The sequence below is a fragment of the Erythranthe guttata genome, chromosome 13 (genome assembly GCF_056151865.1).
Source record: "Erythranthe guttata isolate IM_541 chromosome 13, IM_541, whole genome shotgun sequence".
Lineage (NCBI taxonomy): Eukaryota > Viridiplantae > Streptophyta > Magnoliopsida > Lamiales > Phrymaceae > Erythranthe > Erythranthe guttata.
In genome coordinates, this window is record NC_142545.1 from 18,143,013 (window position 1) to 18,156,424 (window position 13,412).

The 13,412-nt window shown below is 35.4% G+C and overlaps 3 protein-coding genes across 3 annotated transcripts; 1 reads left to right on the forward strand and 2 right to left on the reverse strand.

Moving 5' to 3' along the window:
• Positions 1-3,216: 3,216 nt before the first annotated feature.
• LOC105969161 (uncharacterized) lies at positions 3,217-3,822 on the reverse strand. The gene has a single exon (XM_088811329.1). The coding sequence runs from the start codon at positions 3,724-3,726 to the stop codon at positions 3,289-3,291; it is 438 nt and encodes a 145-aa protein (XP_088667455.1). The 5' UTR covers positions 3,727-3,822; the 3' UTR covers positions 3,217-3,288.
• A 219-nt stretch (positions 3,823-4,041) lies between these two features.
• Positions 4,042-7,715, reverse strand: LOC105969162 (glycerophosphodiester phosphodiesterase GDPDL4). The gene is made up of 9 exons (XM_012993907.2): positions 7,291-7,715; positions 6,779-7,072; positions 6,544-6,659; positions 5,953-6,454; positions 5,830-5,868; positions 5,433-5,717; positions 5,070-5,212; positions 4,489-4,972; positions 4,042-4,418 (listed from the first exon to the last, which is right to left on the reverse strand). Exons 1-9 carry the CDS (start codon positions 7,409-7,411, stop codon positions 4,129-4,131), a joined length of 2,274 nt encoding a protein of 757 aa, XP_012849361.2. The 5' UTR covers positions 7,412-7,715; the 3' UTR covers positions 4,042-4,128.
• A 1,384-nt stretch (positions 7,716-9,099) lies between these two features.
• NHX3 (Na+/H+ (sodium hydrogen) exchanger 3) lies at positions 9,100-12,943 on the forward strand. Its single transcript, XM_012993847.2, has 14 exons — positions 9,100-9,364; positions 9,571-9,689; positions 9,786-9,883; positions 9,975-10,031; positions 10,142-10,188; positions 10,290-10,484; positions 10,646-10,692; positions 10,809-10,875; positions 11,182-11,282; positions 11,387-11,488; positions 11,568-11,712; positions 11,903-11,965; positions 12,066-12,149; positions 12,252-12,943. The coding sequence occupies exons 1-14, from the start codon at positions 9,206-9,208 to the stop codon at positions 12,525-12,527; spliced, it is 1,560 nt and encodes a 519-aa protein (XP_012849301.2). The 5' UTR covers positions 9,100-9,205; the 3' UTR covers positions 12,528-12,943.
• Positions 12,944-13,412: the final 469 nt, after the last annotated feature.

The window sequence follows — 13,412 nt, forward strand, 5'->3', positions numbered from 1 at the left end:
TGAAGTTGCGGAAGAGTTTAGAATTTTTTTCAAAAAGATTTTAAAAATTCGAAAAATAAGATGTTTGTGAGCTTGTAATATTTTTTTAAGAACAATACACCTTTTTAAAATTATATACCTCACCTTTTATATTTAACATCTTATAATTAATAAAAAAAAAATTAATTAAACTCATTATCCAAACACTTTTAAAATTAATTGTAAAAATATATATTTAAAATAAATTTAGCCAAATTAGTGTCTGGATTTGAGGAAATTGTCTAGAAAACTTTGAATTCCACGAGTGCTATTATAATGGGGATCAACTCAAAATGGCATAATTGCCCACATCCTTTGGCGGATATATAGTCATTAAATAGTCCACCCATTTAAAAATTTCAAATTGGTAATATCGAAATCTCAAATATATCTCTTTTATTTTTCAAAATGCATCATATAATTTTAACTCGAATAATTTCATTAACAAAATGAGGTAAATCCTTGAAAATTCGTTTACGGACGGATTGTTAACATAATACGATTGATACGAGCTTGAACATATATGTTGTTTGACAATCAAGTTCGACTCGACTCAAGTCATTTAGTTCACTCTTTTAGATATTGTGAACACTAGTTATAATAAATAAATAAAAAAATTATATTGATATTTGTTGGATTTTTGTGATTTCTAAGAAAGTATTAATCTAAAATGTTTAGAAGTTTAGATGATTAAACAAGTTGTGAAGAGTAGTAGTCATTTGTCTCACTTAGACTTTGACAATGAAATAACAACTATCCAATTATTAGACAGATAACTATCCAATTAATTATTTTTGAATCTGGTTATTACTGTTATTATTTATGTGTGAAAAAAAAAAAATATAGGAGTTGGTGATGACGTCATTTGAACAAAAGCATGACGTGTGCGTGTGATGTGTCGTGTGCAGTGATCGGGAATTTCTGCAGTTAATGGTATATTAAATTATTAATTAATTTAGCCACAATTTCAACCTCAACTAGCTGTACAGCTTGGCAAGACTATGGAATTTCACCAATTTCTTGACTTGAAAAATTAAATACTATTATTTATATTACAGCAACTTGTTTTTGTTTTGAGGATAAAATCGTAATAAAATAACAAAACCATTAAAATAATCTTTTTCGAAGATTTGATTTTAAATTTTTTTTAAAAGGGTTTTAAATATAATATCTAAAGGGATGTGATAAATGTCGTTCGAGCTTTAATAATACCGTTACGAATTCAAATGTGATTTTGATCATTTTTTATTCCAAATTATGCAAAACCCGAAAAAGAGAATTTGTAGTATTCTGAGTTAGTTTTCTAATCCAACTTGAATCACCAAAATTGGATGTCGGACGAGAAAGATATACATGAATCAATGGATACTGGCCAAACTTTAATGTATAGATGTATCTAAAATTCAAAATGTGACTCATTCATGCATAACTTTGTCACACGACATCCAATCTAGCGGATTTAAGTTGGATTAGAAAGCTAACCCAAAGGACTAAAGTTTTCGTTTTTTGAATTTTGGAAAAATCAAAATAAAAATATGTCAAAATCAGGTTCGAAGTCAAAACAACATTAGTAAAATTGAAACGACGTTTAACATTTCAGTATCTAAAACATATTAAAAAATATTATTTTGAATAAATACATGTTAGTGGTATGTAGTATATAGACGTATTAATTTAGGGAAGTACATATGTGGGGAGTGAGATCAATAGTACGTCAGGTTACATTAAAGATAAGAAGAAAAAAGATTATACAAACGTGTTGGACTTTGTCAAACCCACAAACAGTGACTATTTAGTGTGTGTGTGTGTGTGTGATGATTAGGGGTGCAAGTTGGAACGGAATTTCCAATTTCCGCCGATTCCGATCCGAAAAGTTCCGATTTTGGAACAACTTTTTTCATTCCGACTTCCGAAATTCCGATTTCCGAATTTTTCCGATTTTTTTGGATTGGAATTGGAATTATAAAAAATAAATTTGGAATTTCCGATTTCCGATCCGATTTAATTCCGATATTAATTCCGAAATAATCCGATTTTTTTCCGAAAAATACACCTATAAATAATATATATTATATAATTCTTATTTTCCGAAAAATACACCTATAAGTTTTGTTTTTGGATTTTGACATAATGAATTGTTATTAGAAGTTTTATTGGATATTACGTTGTGTTTATTTTTATTTATTTTTTTGAACTGAATTTTAGTAGTTATTAGTTTTACTTTTATCGACGTGAATTTTCTTGTTTTTGAAAAATTATGAACATTATAGAAATTTTCGGCTAAGTTTTGAAATTTTAAAGCTTATGTGATTTCCGATTTTCTTCCGAAATTCCGAAATTTCCGGGCCTTTTGGAATTGGAATGAATTTTTAGATTCCGAAATTTTTGGAATTGGAATTGGAATTGATTTTGTACTTCCGAAATTTTTTGGAAATTTTCCGAAAAGGCTAATTCCGATCCGATCCTTCCGACTTTCACCCCTAGTGATGATCTATGAATTGCGATATGTTGATGCAATCCCATTTTTCGTGGCTTCCCCATTTGCCACGCTTGTAGATTCCGTACGGTATTGCGTTTTCATTATTTTGCAAGATTTTTACTTTATTTCTTCACATCATAATTAATTTATTCACAAGTAATATAGTATATTGTATATTAGCCCCTAATACATGTGAATTGGAAAGTTTTGGTCCCAAATATGAATTTTGTGATCGGGCTCAAGCTTAAGTAAATTTTGGCGGCCCAACTTCAGGAAATGTCCAAACTAACTAAAGTCTAATCCACAGTCAATCATCTTGACCGTTCAGATTATTTTGTTTAGTCGTGGGCATCCACTCACATAGACATCACTTTCTCATCTCAACCTTGAATGCTACTTTCGTCATCAGCTTGTCTTTTTCCGACAACTCTTTACAGAGTTTTCGCCGTACATATCGCCGTACATAACTGACTTTGACTTAGAAGCAACTTCGTTGTCCATTATCGTTGATTTTGTACCTATATATACTGCCCTTAGAAAAATATTCACGTTAATAGTTTTGGTCATTTCTATTAGTAATTTAGTATATAGGATAAATTTATTAATTTTGTGTTCTAGGATAACTTTTCCAATTTCCGTAATTGGGCTGGCAATAAAAGTTCAAAGGGTCCAGTACACATGAATAAAAACTAGCATATAAAACGGCAACAAAATAAGATTATTCTTTTTTTTTTTTCCCTGAATAAAGTTTGATCTGGTTGAGTTATTATGGTAACTATGCGGTTTAAACTTCAAGCGGCGGCGGTCTTCACTTTCTCAATCAAATCCGCCGCGTCCTGAACGGTGGCGATGCTCTGGGCACCGTCTTCTCCGATGGAAACCCCGAATTTCTCTTCCAGTGCCATCATGATCTCCACCGTATCCAATGAATCCGCACCCAAATCCACGAACTTCGTCTCCGGCGCCACCGCACCCTCCTCGATCGACAGCTGCTTCGCGATCGTGCTCTGTACTACCTGCAGAGTTTCAGGTTGGGCAATTGCACAAGAAATTCTAGGGCTCTTAAAGAAACGACCTTTAGTTGCCCCGATTTCCCTGATTCTCAGCCCCGCGGCTCTTGGGGAGGTGAGAAAAACGGCGGAGGCGGGTTTGGCGCCGGCGGTGGAGCGGCGGAGGACGGTGGCGGCGGCAGGTGGAGGAGATAATAGAGTGGACGCAAATGAAGCCATATTAATTAATTAAACCACAAGGAAATTAAATAAGACACTCCAAATTATGGGTTGGAATGGAAATTGGAGATTGTATGTATTTAAAGGGAAACTAGAGTGGGAAAGATTCAAAAAGAGTGGCGATCATTACAATGTGCAATCTGTCTTTCTGCACTGTAGCCAGTGATAATGGCAATGATAGTATTTTGCTCAATCAAGAATTTGGCTGCATGCAACACTGCTTATATATATATATATATATATATATATATATATATATATATATATATATATATATATATATATAAGCAACAAAAGAAATAATTACATATAATAAATAGCCCATGTATTAGAAGATGCAATAAAGATTAAAGAGTACATCACCTCTGCCAAACAAACAGAGTGAGATCAAATTTAATATTATTAAAAAATGATGGAAATTGCAACAGAAGCAGCAATACTACTGAGGGTGGTGATGATGCTTGGAATAAGTATAGCCTGACCATTTCTTGGAGCTGGAGCCGTTGAGCTGTTGCCATCTTGTCTCTCGATGACAGCTGGCAGAGGAGGCTCCGCCACATCATCACCCGTCAGAACCGGGTATGGAGCCTCAGCTGGCGGCAAAGAGTCGAGTGCCATAAGACCGATAAGACCACCGGGCGGTACAGGAGTCATGTATGGTGGTCTATTTTTGTACCCGAGACATCGATTTCCTGTGAAATATATTCAGAGTCAGAATAAATGTTTCTAATAACAACATATTGCATGATATTTATAACTTACTTTTGAATTTAGCAGCTGTTGCCGGGTAATCTGTTACGACGCCATTAATATTCATAGCATCGACGTAATTTAAAATCTCAAGATACGCATCAGAAAAGAAGTCCCATGCTTGAGCTACGAACTCGTTTTGGAAGATCTGCACGTAGACCGGGAGATTAAATGCCTGCATCTTTGGAACAACACTTGTTTGACCAGTCATATAGGCCCGATCGGTGGGGAAGACGGATCTTTTAGAGATGACCACGGCAGTAGCGAATTCTTTAATCTCGACAATGGTCGAGTTCAAAATGTCGCTTATGTCCTCATCTACTAGGTAAACGAGCTCGTAATTTCCGCTGCTCTTGAATTTTTCGAGTACGGCACTGTCGCTGGATTTAATCATGATTTTCTTGGATGTCTGAATATTATGACCGGATTTTCGTAAAGCATTCAGCACAGCGTCGGCTACACCTAATCCTTGCTTTTCAGCCAAGTATGCAGCGTTCTGCAAGACACGAAACAGAACGTTATATATGTATATGTCTACATTTCGATATTGTCGTAATCAAAGATCCAGTGCAATTTGCATCAAGTGGAGTCACCTCTATACTGATCAAGACTCCTTTGACAGACGATGAATTATTAGCGAACGCTAAAAAGTCAGTTAACTGCATAAACTTCCCATCATTTCTGGCTCTTGGATTCCGAAACAGAGAGTAGTTTGAATATGGATTAGAAATAGCAGCTGCAATTATAATAAAACAATAAATCAGCGCAAATTTAAACAATCACTCGGAGTGCAAAATAAAGCAATTGAAATTCTTGAAACGAACGCCATTGTATGGAAGAAAATGTAATCGAACTGAAACAAGAAAAGTCAATCAAATTGAGGAGGTTCTTATACTCTCGAGCGTTAATGAAGTCTTGGCTCCTCGTGATTCATGAAAGTTTTCATTTGCACTTACGCTTCAACGTCTGAATCTGGCTCCATGTGAGATTATAGGTAAAAATTCCATCTCTTATGTTAAGGTCTCGATTAGTTGTTGCCATGTTGCTGAAAATTGATTCGACAGCATTGGATTTATCCATGAGGTTGATCGATCCCAAGCAGAAGGGTATTCCATCGTTTGTGATTTGAACGGGGCAGTCGAGAATATCTACGCCATCTGATACAGCTTTAGCATATGCCTTGTCGGTACAACCAGGGTAGTCCCCACTGGCTCCCTCAGAAGATATAATCAGAAGTTCGACTGATGATAAAGACAGAACAAAATGAGAATCAATAACGGCTGCTCCATCACATTGTACCGAGGAGAAAAATATTTTAACTCGACCCGTGAATTCGAACTATTAATGCATTACCTTGCGCTGTCTCATTTTTGGCGATATGTGCGTGGCAATCTGCATCAACAGAAAATATTAGACATGTGCATATAATTAAAAAAATAATAATAATAATAATAATAATATAAAGCCTTCATTTACCTATGGTTGAAGATGCGGTAATTGGGAAGTCGGACAACACGCCGTCAACAGAAAATTGGCCGTTGTCAATAAAGGAGAGATACTCAGCCACAGGATCGTAGCTGTAATTATATGCCATAAATGCGTCATTCGCAAAATTGGATGCGAATACTTGCAGACCAGCTTTATGAGCATCCACTACGAGAGATGTGTAATTCTGTAGGTACAAGCCGCTGTCAACTACCCATATGTAGCTCTTGGGAACAAGAATTCCCGACGCAAAGGTTTTGATGAATGTAAGATTCTTGGTCAGCAAGCTATATGTTTGGTTGGTCGAAAGCTCGATATCGTTCGGTCCAAGAAACTGAAATATAAGCTTTGTCGGGCCTGTTCTGAATCGTGATACGGTACTTCTCAAAAAGTCCACCTCGGGTGATGAAATATAACTAACATTCATTCGTCTGGTTGCAGAAATAACAAAGCTCCTCACACTCAGATTATGCTGGCTGTAGAATTCGTCGTACTGCACCAAGTATTTGTCAAGACCAGTCAAAGAATAGATGATAAAAAATCTGACATGCCAATCAAGAGGATTTGGATTCATATAAATACCGGAATATTTAACCATAATCCAGCTGGATTTGCTTTGTTAACTACATCGTCGACAGATTGAATTGAACTTGTAGTATTATCGAACTTTTCGGAACGTGCATAGATCCTTCGTCTCACTGTCACAACACGAAAGATGGTGAGAATGGATATTCATATAGCAACTTCATATTATTTATATTCATCAGTATCATCAAATCAACTTTAGAAGGAGATGACCATGAATAAGAAAACGCACGATGGACATATGACAGGTCATCGAGGGTGAAATCCAGAGCAAACCACCCTTCGACTGAGACGCCGTTCACGGTGTAGGTGTTGTGTTTGTCTCCGTAAACTTCACCGATGTTCGAAGCATTTTCGAGCCGCAAATCCGGGAAGCAGATTCCAGCTCCGTCTTTCGTGAGGTAAACATCGCACCACGCGAGTGAATTAGATAAGCCAGTCCGTACAGCTAATCGATAGGCATTCAAACTCGAATCGGGAAAAATCCCTGAAAATCCACCTTTTGCTATAACCAAAGGCGGATTTCCTGCAAAAAGATAAATAAAACTATAATTTGATTTCTGCCTAATATGCTTTGTCTGTGAAGAAATGGAAAGAGGGGGAAAACATTTATATTTGAAATTCCGAAAAACTCACTGTAAAGTAATTAAATTAGCTACATCCAAATAATTGAAGTCATAAATTTCAGAAATTGATTGAGAAATGCAACGCACAAACAGAGGAAGTTCGGAATATTTTTTTTACCGGTAAGCGTTTGCCATTTTCCGCCTCCGCTTCTAGATCCTCGGCGGCCGGCGACTACCGGCGGCGATGAGCAAAGCCAGAAAAACACAATCAAGGTGCAGAAATGCCATGGGCTACACATGTCGCCGGTGAATTAGATAAGTATACCGGTAACCCTAATTGCTCTTTTCCAGGGTATTCCGATTGGAGAAGTGAAGTTGCAATCAATTGATAATAAACAATGGCTTACAGCAAACCTCCTCTTCTCTCTTCTGTTTAGGAATTGAGAAGCAGATACACACACAGACACATATATACACACACACGCGCAGGGTCCACGCGCAAAAAAGATACATACATATATACATACACACAGAGAGAGGGAAAGAGAAAGTTGGCCAGTTTTCATTTTGCTTATTTCAGCTTGCATTGCATGTTCAGACTTCAGAGAGTAGGCCTTCTGCTTTGCTTATTTATTGATTTATTTCTACTTTTGGGATTAAATTTGTTTTATTAACTATTTCTGGATGCCCATAGAAATTAGCTTAATGAATTTAATTACCATCAATAACTGGAAATCAATTATTACTCCATCCGTTTCAAATTAATTAGTTGTTTAAAAAGAGTAGTTTCGTGTTGCATATTAATTATTTCCAATTTTACCTCTATTGCTAATTTAAATTAGTTTGAACGTTGTTTCTTAAAAAATATTATTTATTTACGCGTATCGAAATTTTAAACGCACCGTATAATTTATTCTCAATTATGAAAAAATCTCTCAAACATGGGTAATTACAATCAGCACCCTCAATTATAAATCTTCTTACACATCCATCTTCATGGTATCAAATTCAACATAATCTTCTAGATTATGTGAAATGTCCTCTAATTTGTACTCGTTTTGCACAAAAACCCAGTTTTTTATGCACCACAATCTGATATATACAAACCAAAAAACACATTTATGATCATCTTACTTCAAAATGTGGAGCTTGAATGGGGTAAACGACCACAAACTGGAGAATATTCCATATACTCTAGAAGATTCCATTAAAATTGACACATAAAAAATGGACGTATAAGAAAATTCATAGTTCAAAGTAGTAATAATTATAAAATTGTTAAGGGATTTTTTTCGTAATTTGGGGTTATCTCGGGATTGACCCTAATTTACGTTTGAGTTAATCATAAAAATATGGAAATTAAAATTAATAATAATAAAAAAAAAAATTGCAAATTCTTTGAAGGGTAAATTACACCTACACCCCTGAATTATGTTAAAATAACTTTAAGGTCCCTGTATTATTGGTAACTATAGCCACCCCTCAAACATTGTTAGAAATCCTAACGGAATAATGCATTGGATAAGTTATTACGTTAGAGTTCTAATGCACAATTAGTTTCAGGCAGTGGTGGAGATAACATAGAGTTTTTAGGGGGTGACATTATTTTCCTAACATTTCTTAAATTCTTATTATTTTATATAAGATTTATAAATTTTTGTTTATGGTAGCAACATTAACAGCCGCGCAAGAAACAAGTATGGTGCATATCGGCCTCCAGAACATAAAATCTCGGCTACGGTCGTTGTTTTAGGGGTGTGGCTTTAATTACTAATACCACAGGGATCTTAAAGTTATTTTAGCATACCTAAGGGGTGTAGGTGTAATTTACCGTTCTTTGAATGTTTCAAATAAAGATTTAACAAGAAAGGAGTTTTAGTCGGTGGGACTGAGCGCAGTTACAGAACAATTCCGCGCGAAAGACACGTATCACTAATTCGCGCCATCTGGAATGGTGGCTCAGTGGGTAACAGTCTCTCGTCACTCCCACTTCGTCTTCTTCCTTCTCCAATTCTCTTTTTTCTGCAACCTAAAAATCATACATTTCTGCAATTTCGTTTATTTATTTTTTCGTTTTCGTCGTAAATTAAAATATGGATAGGGTTTGGGAAATTGCAGGCAACCTGGGAGAGACGCACAAGCAAGTCGTCCCCATAACGGTGTTTGTGACGGTTCTATGCTTCTGTTTGGTCGTCGGCCACCTGCTCGAAGAAAATCGATGGGTTAACGAATCAATTACCGCTCTTATCATCGTAATACATCATTTTCCCCCCACTGAATTTTGGGTTTTTTAGGGCTCATTAGTTAGTACATCAATCAATTGATTGATTTTTGTTAATGGATCATCAATTAATTAATTAATTAATTGGATTAATTAATTGATTAATTAGTTTCTATTAGTAGGTGATTTGACAAACTGATTATTTATTTATTTATTTATTTATTTTTTTGTGAAAAGGGGTGTGTGACTGGGACAATAATTCTGCTTATAAGCAAGGGGAAGAGTTCACACATACTCAGATTTGATGAGGAGCTGTTCTTCATTTATCTCCTGCCCCCTATCATTTTCAATGCAGGGTGATTAATTATCTCTTATATATCTAAGTATTTCAATGTTGTTTGGTTATTATTTCAGAAGCTTTTAATTGTCACTCAATTTTTCAATTCATCCAGATTCCAGGTCAAGAAGAAACAGTTCTTCCACAACTTCTTTACGATAATGCTGTTTGGAGTAATCGGAGTTTTTATATCATCGCCCATCATCGCAACAGGTCCTTCATTACACCTTGGAGACGTGGTTATGGGGTTTTTTTCCCCAGAGTTCTACGTGGTTTTAAGCATATTATTGTTACTAATTAACAGGTTGTTGGTTGTTGTTTGGCAAGTTTGGTATTAATCTGAGCCCCCGTGACTATCTAGGTTCGTATATATTTATCTTCATCGTAACATTATTTTTTTCTGATATTTTTTTTTCATGATGTTACCACATAAACTGACCTTACATGTATGTATTGCTGGTGTACGTAAAGCCCTTGGAGCAATTTTTTCCTCAACGGACACTGTCTGCACTCTACAGGTTGGGCAAATGCTGGTACATTTTGTGTGATTTAATTCGATTAAGTAATCAAAGATCTATCGAGTATAAAAAACGATGTATGGTTTTTGATCTTAATGTAGGTTCTCCATCAAGACGAGACTCCCTTACTCTACAGCCTCGTTTTCGGTGAAGGTGTAGTAAACGATGCTACAACGGTTGTTCTATTCAATGCAGTTCAAAAGCTTGATGTTAATAGAATCGACGGGTGGACAGCTGTCAAAGTTCTTGTGGATTTCTTGTACTTGTTCTCCACAAGCACTGCTCTAGGAGTTGCTGTAAGTTTGAATTTCGACGTGACGTATTTTTATTTTATTTTTTTATTTGAAGTGATGTAGTTAAACGTATATATTATTACTGTTTTTGGTTTTGTTTTCTTGATTCAAAGAGTGAGAGATCGTTTACCTCTTTTATTTTTTGTCTCTATTTATGCATTTAGGCTGGGCTTGTGACTGCATTTGTTCTCAAGGGCTTGTACTTTGGAAGGTAATATTGTTTTAATCTATATTTTGTTTTTTAAATAGCGGATTGAGGATAAAAAATTGATGTACAATTTTGGATTAAGAGATGCATATGGCTAACGCATTTATCTTTGTACGCAGACATTCATCCGTTCGTGAAATTGCTCTTATGGTTCTTATGGCGTACCTTTCTTACATGTTGGCTGAGGTAATGAGAATGATCGAATCAATATAGTAACCCGACTACGTTGGCTTAGTTTTTACAAAAAAAAATAAAAAAAATAATGACAAAAAAATATTATGTAGAGTTTAGCAATCCGACTGATCTCTTATTTTCCCTTCCCATTAAGATTTTCCTTTTATCTTTTCCACGTAAAACAAAATAATTGAGGTGTTTCAAGTTATGTTATTTCCCATGTGAAACCGTTCTTATCGGAGTATTTTAAATTGCTATTTATTCTTTTGTTGTAGAAGAGATATGAATATTGGAAACATGTTTCATTTTTTTCCACAGCTGTTCGAACTAAGTGGAATCTTGACGGTGTTTTTTGCCGGGATTTTCATGTCGCATTATGCTTGGCATAATGTGACGGACAGTTCAAGAATCACAACCAAGTACGTATATTGATTAAACAATAGGTTCAGAATAGTGCTCTGCCCTAGAAATGACATTAAATCTTCATAAATATGATTAATTCAGTTTTTTATGTTGCTTGTAGGCATGTGTTCGCAATGATGTCATTTATCGCAGAGACGTTTATATTTTTATACGTGGGAATGGATGCTTTGGACATTGAGAAATGGAAAATGAGCAAGTTGAGGTAAAAAAAAAGGGTGGTACTGCATGAACTGGAAAACATCTTTTTTCATGAATAATTTTTTAATATAATTTTTTTGCAGCGGTTGGGACTCGATTGGTGTTTACAGTGGTATCATGTTATTGATATTGCTTGGACGTGCTGCATTCGTCTTTCCTCTCTCGGCTTTATCGAATTGTTTGAACACAAGTACAAGAAGGTCAACCTCAATAACATTAAATCACCAGGTTAGTTACTAAACCACATCTCATGCTTTCATGTAATTTAATTCCCCACACACACACACCAAAAAGGAACAAAAAAAATAATTTTATCGCACTTTCTTCAACTTGAATTGCTATTACCACATTATGCTCAATAAATGTGATTCTTTCTATTCCTTCTGGTATCATACTTTCTAATTTTCTTCCGTTCTAGATTGTAATTTGGTGGGCCGGGCTAATGAGAGGAGCCGTCTCCATTGCTTTAGCATTCAAACAGGTACTAGAGCTTTCGTGTTATTGTTGTAGTTTTTTTCTAATTTATTTTTATTTATTATTATTATTTATTTATTTGCTCTATTTCTTATTGACCATCGTAGTTCACTCATTACGGTGTGCCATTGGATCCAGTCAATGCCACGATGGTCACAGCAACTGTTATTGTCGTAATCTTCAGTACACTAGTGAGTCGAATCTTAATATTATTGTGGTGGCTTTTATCGCACTGAAATTGCACATGATTTTTGCTTTTCTTTGTGTTGTTCAATGTGAGGTTGATTGTGTAGGTGTTTGGATTCTTGACAAAGCCGTTGATAAGCTATTTGCTTCCTCATTCGAATGCTAGCAATTTAGAACGTGAGCCGACTATCTCCAAAGAGGCATTGAAGCTTCCTCTGCTTTCGTTTGAAGAATCTGCAGCAACAAATCTTCTCCGAGCAAAAGATGGGTTTTCGATGCTAATGGAAAGGCCCGTTTACACTATTCATTCCTTTTGGAGGAGATTTGATGATGCCTACATGAGACCTACATTTGGCGGCCCCCGAAGCAATGAATTGTCGTAATTAACTGGAGGAGCTAGTAATATGAATGAATTGGTGGATATAACTTACTAGTCTAACATGGTGGGACCATGAGCTCTGCGTTTTAAACTATTGACCTCGAACGAACGAGTTGTCGAGTCAAGTCGGCTACTGAATTGGTCTCGAGATTTTTTACTTGGACTTGGCTCGTGCAAGGCGACTCCCTTCTGGAGAATCGTCTTGTGTAATAATATTTTGCGATAAATTTTCTATTTATTTTCGACAACTCCTATATTGTACAGTGCACTAAACTTACAAATTCAGGTAAAATTTGCAAGACAAGTACCAAGATTTTTGTTTTTAGTTATTTGCTCTGAGGTCTTGGGTTTATTTTCTTATTTTTGTGTAACGGGGTTCAACTTTTCGAAAGAAAAATAAAATAAAGTATATTGCATTCATCGGTCACTTGAAGAAAATTGATATTGGCACATCAATTTCGTTTTTTTCTCCGATGGGGAATCCATTCCGAAAAGTGATGTATCGGACAAGCAGCTCGATTCACTGATTCATTGGTGAAAATTTCCCATACGAGAGATGGTGCCATTTGCATTCTCATTGTGATTCGGAGATTTGAGCTTGCCCCGGAAGAAAAATACTTGCATAAAAACATAAAATCGAACGATACGAAATCCAGTTAACACTAGATAACAATCGATTAAAAAGAAAAATCACACGATAAATTCGGTTAACTTTTGAATTAATCGATGTTAGGACCATAGTTTATTATATTTTATTATATTTCAATACGCAGGAATAAAAAGTAAATCAGATTGCCTAAACATAGATATCATCATACATATAAAGTAGCTGATAATCATTCTACAAACAGCATAGCACTAGTAAAATATATATCCTGCTTTTACATCT

What these genes read in the sequence shown, in the direction of transcription:
- LOC105969161 (XM_088811329.1), bottom strand. Translation starts at nt 3,726, where the DNA reads ATGGCTTCATTTGCGTCCACTCTATTATCTCCTCCACCTGCCGCCGCC.
- LOC105969162 (XM_012993907.2), bottom strand. Translation starts at nt 7,411, where the DNA reads ATGTGTAGCCCATGGCATTTCTGCACCTTGATTGTGTTTTTCTGGCTT. An exon ending in GATTATGGTTAAATATTCCG is followed by an intron (nt 6,455 to 6,543) that starts GTATTTATATGA and finishes TACTTGGTGCAG; the next exon opens with TACGACGAATTCTACAGCCA. An exon ending in TACCGCATCTTCAACCATAG is followed by an intron (nt 5,869 to 5,952) that starts GTAAATGAAGGC and finishes CTGTTGATGCAG; the next exon opens with ATTGCCACGCACATATCGCC.
- NHX3 (XM_012993847.2), top strand. Translation starts at nt 9,206, where the DNA reads ATGGATAGGGTTTGGGAAATTGCAGGCAACCTGGGAGAGACGCACAAG. An exon ending in CAATTACCGCTCTTATCATC is followed by an intron (nt 9,365 to 9,570) that starts GTAATACATCAT and finishes TTTTGTGAAAAG; the next exon opens with GGGTGTGTGACTGGGACAAT. An exon ending in TCGTAATCTTCAGTACACTA is followed by an intron (nt 12,150 to 12,251) that starts GTGAGTCGAATC and finishes TTGATTGTGTAG; the next exon opens with GTGTTTGGATTCTTGACAAA.